This window comes from Gobio gobio (assembly GCF_949357685.1).
Source record: "Gobio gobio genome assembly, chromosome: 11".
Taxonomy (NCBI): domain Eukaryota; kingdom Metazoa; phylum Chordata; class Actinopteri; order Cypriniformes; family Gobionidae; genus Gobio; species Gobio gobio.
This window is the reverse complement of record NC_137104.1, coordinates 15,184,919-15,193,765: the sequence shown is the minus strand read 5'-3', so window position 1 is coordinate 15,193,765 and position 8,847 is coordinate 15,184,919. Positions and strand designations below refer to the sequence as shown.

General features: G+C 41.0%; 1 protein-coding gene across 1 annotated transcript in view; it reads left to right on the top strand.

Annotated features, from left to right (window-relative positions):
- Nucleotides 1-3,141: 3,141 nt before the first annotated feature.
- gabbr2 (gamma-aminobutyric acid (GABA) B receptor, 2) overlaps nt 3,142-8,847 on the top strand; it is a gene marked incomplete at its 5' end in the record, with an annotated part of 280,013 nt that continues 274,307 nt past the window's right edge. Inside the window, one exon of the mRNA XM_079830006.1 lies at nt 3,142-3,453. Coding sequence (XP_079686132.1) covers nt 3,142-3,453 — 312 coding nt within the window. The remainder of the gene's footprint in view (nt 3,454-8,847) is intronic.

Genomic DNA, 8,847 nt, shown 5'->3' with positions numbered 1-8,847 from the left:
CTGTGGTATCTGGCACCAAGATGTTAGCAGCAGATCCTTTAAGTCCTGTAAGTTGTGAGGTGGGGCCTCCATGGATCGGACTTGTTTGTTCAGCACATCCCACAGATGCTCGATTGGATTGAGATCTGGTGAATTTGGAGGCCAAGTCAACACCTCAAACTCGTTGTTGTGCTCCTCAAACCATTCCTGAACCATTTTTGCTTTGTGGCAGGGCACATTATCCTGCTGAAAGAGACCACAGTTACCAGGTAATACCGTTTCCATGAAAGGGTGTACATGGTCTGCAACAATGCTTAGGGAGGTGGTACGTGTCAAAGTAACCTCCACATAGATGGCAGGACACAAGGTTTCCCAGCAGAACATTGCCCAAAGCATCACACGGCCTCCGCCGGCTTGCCTTCTTCCCATAGTGCATCCTGGTGCCATGTGTTCCCCAGGTAAGCGACGCACTCGCACCCGGCCATTCACATGTTGTAAAAGAAAACGTGATTCATCAGACCAGGCCACCTTCTTCCATTGCGCCATGGTCCAGTTCTGATGCTCACGTGCCCACTGTTGGCGCTTTCGGCGGTGGACAGGGGTCAGCATGGACACCCTGACTGGTCTACGGCTATGCAGCCACATACGCAACAAACTGCGATGCACTGTGTATTCTGACACCTTTCTATCAGAACCAGCATTAACTTCTTGAGCAATTTGAGCTACAGTAGCTCGTCTGTTTGATCAGACCACACGGACCAGCCTTCGCTACCCACGTGCATCAATGAGCCTTGGCCAACCGGTTCACCACTGTTCCATTATTTTTAAAGGAATTAATACTTTTACTCAGCAAGGATGCATTAAATCAATCAAACGTGACAGTAAAGACTTTTACAGATACAAAAGATTTATATTTCAAATAAATTCTGTTTTTCTGATCTTTCCTCAAAGAATCTTTAACAACATGAAAATATTAAGCAAAAATATTTCGACATGGATAATAATAAGAAATATTTTTGAGCACCAAATCAGCATATTAGAAGGATTTCTGAAGGATCATTAGGTACTTTAATAAATATTTACATTTACATTTTTATTTAAAATTTTTAGAAATGTAACTTTCTGTGTGTCCTTGTATTTTAAACCACCACATTTGTGCTTGAGTTTCTTAATCATATTCTCTAGCAGAAAGGAGGGAGGTGTCTCGCATAAAGCAAACAGATGGGACAACAACTTGACCTATTTCTTCATCTAGAAATAACACAACAGAAAGTAATACACAGACAGTGGTGAACGAAGCCAGTAAGCCTAAGTATAGGGTCTAAGGTCTTACTGCTTGAACCAGTAAGATAAGAGCCCTCAGTTTACCAATACGCTGATGGTGCACTCCGGTGGTGGGCTGTTTTTATGATTTATCATATTAGGACTGTATGGTACTCATATTTATAGCACTCTTATCATTTGTATCATACTTGCATAATGGTGTCAGGGCTCTACTATGATGCAGAAAATTGCATGGTCTCTCTCTCTTTCTATTTAAATGTTTTCACCATTCTTACTAAAATAGTCCTGCTTATGTGACAATTCAAATTTTATAAGTATTAATATTCACATAATATTTACTCATGAAAAATGGCATGTGCGATTAAAAAGAATCAGAAATGTACGTTTAAGTAGGCCTACAGCATGTCATACTGCAGGGCACATGTGGATATGTGGACCTCCTTAATATACAGTATGCATGCACAAAAAAACAATATGATAAATGTATCAGGCTACGTCCAGAATTATAATTATTCTACACGCCTGCATACCTACAAAACACACTTCATTAACGGTCGAGATTAAGTAAATTCTCAGTACACAAGAACGTATCAATTACAATCATTTAAATGCAAGTAGTATGCTGCTTTTCTGTTTCTTGCTTGCTAATTTTGTGTAAAACACATGAATTACTGATAATATTAACATATGTTAATTCAAGCTTGGGTTAGCCTGAAATATGAAAGTTGGTGCTTTTCAGCACCTCGGACAGTAACATTAAAATTGGCCTAATCTCGCGTGTCTTCAGTGAAAGGTGACTTCCGGTGAGTAGCATTATCATTATTACTGTGGTGAAATTTGCTGCCTGTTATTATTTCCATAGCAAAACAGATCTAGATAAACTCTAAATACCCGAGAGGCGCATATTTTAATCTCAGTTAGAATTGAGGCGCAATAACTTGAGAGAAAAGTGAACTTTTTTCACATACGGGGCTGTTATAGCTAGGTGGCAGTGTTTATTTTTTGCTGTCGATGGCCAGAAAAACAACGTGAAATATGATTTGACTTAATTGTAAGGTGTCAACTCTTTGCGCAAGGGTGAATCTTTAAAACTAGCTTATGTGACACTCGACGCCGCTCCTGTTATGTTTACGTTGTGAATACATATTTTAAAAAGCAGTCTATTGGGCTCAGGTGGGCAATTTACCTGACATATTACCTCAGCGGAGACCGTATTGAACGCGTTACGAGTGAACGGCTCCCTCGTCAGTCTGTCGGTCGTTTGTTTTTTGCTCGCCGTGGAGAATGTTTGCTGCCTGTGTCGCGCGCGCTCACACACGCGCGCACGCATACATGCACTGCGCAGCCAGCGCGCGAAAGAAGTGAAGCGCATCCGCAGAAGCAGCAGCTTCGGAGTCGCACGGATATCCTCACTCGGATTGCTTTTACATACCAGGGCTCGCCCTCCGCCACCTCACCTATGCGCTTTCCAAATAGGGATGCAACTCCTCAGCTGCTTTGGAATATATTCGGCTGTTACATTTACATTCGCGGTTGACTCAAATCAGAGCGCGCGAACCTCTGCGTAACGCACAGGCGGTTGATTGTGATGTGCGCATTCGGTGGTCTATTGGAGGTGAAAGGAAGGATTGGGTCGGATAGGATTTGATAAGGACCTGTGCGGAACACTAACAGGGGAAGCAGCTCGGTTTATAACCCCTAGCTGCGACTGGACACCCTCTGGTTTTACGCATCATTTCTACTCTCGAGATCGAGGGCGCGTGAGCCTGTACTATTGCATATCATGTCTTTTCTCTTTGACTGATCGCAGCATCCAAGAGGAACCTAAAGACTGCGATGCCAGGACAGTGAGAAGGTGGATCTCAGTTGTTCGGTAGCATGGCTCCGTCCCGGAGGGACTGCAGATGTGGCATGATCTTTCTGTCGGGATGCCTACTCCTGTCCGTCTGGGGATTTCGACCTGCATTGGCGAAGGTTTGCAACGATTACACAAGGCACGGCCTCGACAACAACTGGTACATGAGGGATGGTGAGAAGTTGCCCATCATGGTCCTGATGCCGATGAATGAATCAGCGCTGATGAGCGGCATCAGCCAAGGCATCGAGCCGGCCGTTCAGCTGGCCATCCAGCACATCCGCGAGTCCAGGCAGTACTCCTTCTCACTCATCACCAAAATCTACGACACGGAGGTAAATGCTTGCGTTGACGCGTACGTGCATGTTGCGGGGGTAAACTGCGGGCAGTGTGCGTTCGGCGCGCGCTCATGTGGAAAACGCGATTTTTGGGGGGTTTGTGCAATGTCCAGCGATTGTTTTCTATCAGATGTTTGGACGAGGATCAAGTTTTGTTAGTGAAGTGTACAGGTGTTGCATAGTTTTCATGAGCTGCGCACGTGCATTAAGTGCTGCATGTATTTTTTTTTACATCATTGATCAGTTACCTTCTGAAAATCAGTTATCTTGATCATTGGCATGAATAGATCACTATTTTCATCTTGTCTGTGGTTTGGTGCTGTTTTATTCAGCCATCTCAGGTCTGCATCTGTTAGAAATGCATCTGAAAGCTGGTACACAAACTTGCTAATTCTATTTTCCTAAGGTCCGTTTTTAAACCCTGCAGAAAAAAAGAGCATAAACCAGCCTACGATGGTTTGCTGGTCTTAGCTGGTTTAGGCTGGTCTCCTAGCCTGACCAACTGATGCCCAAGAGCAAATAGACCTGCCTGAAGAGACCAGCTAAAACCAACAAAGTATTTTAGGCGAGTTTAAGATGTTTTTTTCCCCCCAGTGTTGGTTTTCCTTATACCTGAAGATGGCAGTACGTTTTTAACCGTCTTTTTTCTCTGCTTGACCCAAGGTATTCAAGGTTTAAATTTAATATTATTTTTTTTACTTCATGACATCATTGTTTGTACTTCTGCAGCACTGATAACATATATTGTCATTTTTGCCTTGGTTGATGAAAACTCAATAAATCTAAGTGACTAACTTGTTAAAGGGTACATAACACACACAGTTTCAGCCAGTCTCATGTTAATCTTGAGTTCCTATAGAGTAGTATTGCATCCTTCATAATCTCCGAAGAGTCTTTAGTTTGATCATATTTATAAAAGACAGATATGCTGTACTGATGCTTTCCGAAAACAGCCGAGCTTGTGCAGACGTGCAGTGGGATAAGCCAAAGAAACACAAGCACATACACATGAAATACATCATGGCATTATCCCTGGAGAACTTTCGATTTACTATTAGACGTGTTGTTTACATTATATGCATTTACGCCTTGCCGATTGGCAACAAAACAGACATTTGATGCAATTTCACTCACCGCCTGTGTAAGAGTGGACTCCTGTAGATGGTTCAATCTACAGGGTTGCCATTAGACTAAAAAACGTTATCAGAAAGATGGAAGAAAACTGTACATTTCTTGTCTATTTCCACCCACTGCAACTCATACCAACGACGGAGATAAGCGCAGTTACAATAGCAAAATATGTGGGAGAGCGTTGCTATAATGTGACTATATTGTATTGCAATAGGGAGCACTTCAAAGTCAATACTAAATCAAAACTAGTTAGCACAGTATTTGTAATAAAAAGGATTTAATGACAAAATCTGGTTATGGTTACACTTAAAATAGTTTCAAAATGGATGAATGAGATGATAAACTTATACCATTAATCGTACACAGCATGAATACAATGTTACCTGAGAGATAGAGAGAGAGAGAGAGAGAGGGAGAGAGAGAGAGGGGGGGGGGGGGAGAGAAGAGAAGCCCAGATGACTTCAAGAGCCAGAGGAAAAAAAGAGCGAGAGCCTAGTTTCCCATCTTCTTTTATCTATCCCTTGACCATGTGACCGAAACCAAATGTATTCTTTTAAACTGACCAATCAGATCAAACTCACACATAACATTCAAACTGACCAAACTTCCCCCACTGTAAAAGGTGTGGCACCCCCTGCGGCCTACAGGCCTGCCTTTTGTCCTTCTGTTAAGCAAATGTGTTGACAACAGTAAAGCAAATTTCTTTGTTGGATTTCAAATATCAAATATCAAATATCTTTGATTATTTTCAATCCTTTCAGTCCCCCCTTGGCACATTTGGCCACATTCATAAAATGTCCAGAGGTGACACAGTCAACAAAGACATGCTTTCCGTTGTGTAGATGTCATCTTCAGACTTGTCGTCCAGGCATGTTGGAAAAGCAGTCTGTCAGTCCTTACACCTGCTTGAGAACTTCATCAAATGGTGTGGTGCAATCTCTTTGATCACTGATATGCAAAACGTCCATTGAATACCTCACACCTCAAGAACAGTCACTGAAGATGAGAACAAACGCTTGTCTCTCTTTCTGAGGCAGAACACAGGAGGTGAATTCGAGCAGCAGGAATCTGTAACAAATAGCCCAACAAACAGCAAAATAGCATACACTTTTGTCATTTGTCATTTGGTCATTGGCATTTGTCATTGGTCAGAAGTTTGATATGGTCAGATTAAAATATTCTCTGGCAATAAGCCTTTAAATCGATGTACTTAATAAAGTGGTCAAGGTTTAGAACAAAAAGAAGATCTCACAAGCTCTTACATTATTTCTAGAAACCTTTAAATAATCTGCATCATAACAAAACAACAATCACATTGTTGGGTTTACACCCCTCTTTCATTAAGAGTATCAGCAAAATATTGTGTAACCAAATACAGAAATTCAATTGAATTCATGTCCAAAACCATTGTTACATTGTAAAACGGACAAAATACAAAGACTCAGAACTCAAAATCAAAATCAACAAAATTCAAAATCAAATGCATTTTTACAATACACTGATAAAATATTTTTCACTAGGTAAGGATGAGAAATACCCTTTTGATATTTAAATTGGTGAGACAAATAATACCTGATTTAGTAAATCAAAAGAAAGAAACAAAACAAACAATAACTTGAAGAAATTCACAGTTGTAATACAGTCTAGATGTAAAGACATTTTGTGAGGCAGATGGAGATTTGACTTTGTGTGAAAATCAAATTTATGTGACTGAATTTAGCTGTGGCTATGTGTAAATCATGTCCAAACACTGGTGAGGAGGGTTAACAATTGTGATGCAAATTTAGCCCTGTTGTAAATCAGGCAGCCAGTATGTGAATGTGAGTATGAGATGTGACCTGGCTCAAAATTCCTCTCACACCAATGTTTTTGTTAAGGAGCATGATAAAATGCAAAGTTTGGAGTTCTTGAATCCTGCGCTGTGATGAAAACATTCTCATGGTTAATGCAATTGTAATTCACACTGTAGCCACATGGCAATTATATGCTCCTGTACGTGGTTTAACTGCAGCTATATCGGGAATAGCAGAGTTTCCAATTCGGAGACTAACAAATTCAACATAGACACACATGCAACTTGAAATTGCTGTACAATTCCAGTATTAAAGTTATTCCAATTTACACAAGATACATGGCCTAGAATGCAGAGCATCTACAGCCTTTATCCTAAGTGTTTCATCACTTACAGTAAAGCAATCATGTGTTTTAAAGAATAAACTTGACTAGTCTATGTGTATCTTGTAACACAAACAACCATACTGTGTAATCAATGCGCACAATGTGTTATACAATTACAAATTCGAAAATACAAACAGGATCATTGCAATCTGAAACTCCTTGCTAAGAGGCTGCTAACCCGCTCGCAAGTGAAGTTAATAGCTGAAGGCCTTGCATGAACACTCCAGTTAGCTCACTGAGAGTCTTACCTGCAAATGAGCGCTGATCTTTTCCCTTAGAAAGTAATTTCCTATTTTTCAGAAAATACGGAGGAGGCCGACCTCGACCCAGCGACCAGCATTTCAAATCGCCATGCCCCATTTTCTGACAAGATCTGCAAAACCTGTTCTCTTTGTCATGGGGTTGCTTGCTAGGCTCTACTGGAGTATGAGGATAATGACCTTCTAATGCTTGCAAACCATGCGTTCTGGTACACGACACTGCGCTATTCCGTTGCTGCACCTGCTTAAGAACTGAAATAGGCACACTTTCTTGGGCATTTTCTGAACTAAACGTTTCAGATTCATTAGAGCAAGTCACCTCATCTATGAAGTGAACATGCTTTTTAATCCCATCGCTGTTAAGCATTATGGGAGGCATGCGCTTTTTAGCATTTAGCTTAGCCTTGAGATCTGCAATGGTTTCTTTGTGCTTTTTACACTTTTCAGTCAGGGCTAACTGCTCAGCTAGTAAGTTATCTAACTGCGTTTGAAGATCTTGAATCTTTGCCTCAGACTTTTCTGCTTCTTCATTTTTAGAATCCACTTCTTTACATTTCGCATCTATACTTGAAAATAGATGTGTTGTCACTAGTGCTGTCAGTTAAACGCGTTATTAACGACGTTAACGCAAACCTATTTTAACGGCGTCAATTTTTTTATCGCGAGATTAACGTTCTTTTTGGTCTAACAAACTTTGTAGTTTTTTCACATGCTGTTGCAGCAACTAGTAACGTTAGAAAAACTACAACACCACTCCGGATGTAGCTAGACCGGAAACAAAACATCAGGCACGCTGCGGCTGCCCACACTTGTTCGCCATTAAAAGAGTAGACGTGGATGGCAAGCGTGAGACGCCGAAATGAGAAACGTATTATGCCATGGTTTAACTCAGGGGTCTTCAACTAAAAGTGCTTGTCTTGAGCGCTGCTTGCTGCTCTGGTGGTGCATTCACACCGGACGCGAATGAAGCGTTTTGCGCGAGTGATTTAAGTCAATGCAAAGACGCAAATAGACATTCTGCGGCGCGAATTAAGCGGCGTGCATGTCGCGTCATTCGCGTCCGGTGTGAACGCACCTGCATGCTTGACCGCGCGTCTGGGTCTGAACGTAACAGTGAGCATTGCAACGTTAACTGTTTCATTAGCCTACGTCAAAAGGCTTCGCGGTCCGGATTTGGACCGGAGTCCGCTAGTTGGCGACCCCTGGTTTAACTGCACTATAGGCGGAGTCCTAGTTTACCTTGCATGTGCACTTTGTAATTTTATTTTGTATCACCCTGTTTTGATCCCTTAGAAAGGGCTGTTGAAGGGGCTGTTTGTGCAACAAAGTATTTTTTTTCACCCTTTTATTGATGGACAGTGTTACATTGTGTGAGCGATTATTTGCTCCAAGTGTGAATGACTGCTTCAAGTGAGAATGTTGGTGTGAAATCGAACACTACAGTATGCCAATGTTGTTTTCAATAAAACAAACATTTGAACAAAGCAAGCCGATCCACTTTTCTATGTTGATAAGAGCATTAAAATAAGAAAAAATAATGGGACAAAAAGAAATCAAGGGACATTTAGAATAAAAAAAAATGTGCGATTAATTGTGATTAATTGTGAGTTAACTATGGCATTAATGCGATTAATCGCGATTAAATATTTTAATCGTTTGACAGCACTAGTTGTCACATCACGTAGCCTTTTACAACTTATGAAGTTTAACGCCTCAATTATTTCACCATGTTTTGATTTCTTTTGATGTTGGCCATTTAATTCCCAATATCTGAACATTTCATCATCTGAACTTTTAATTCCAATATACTCTTTCTTGAGTT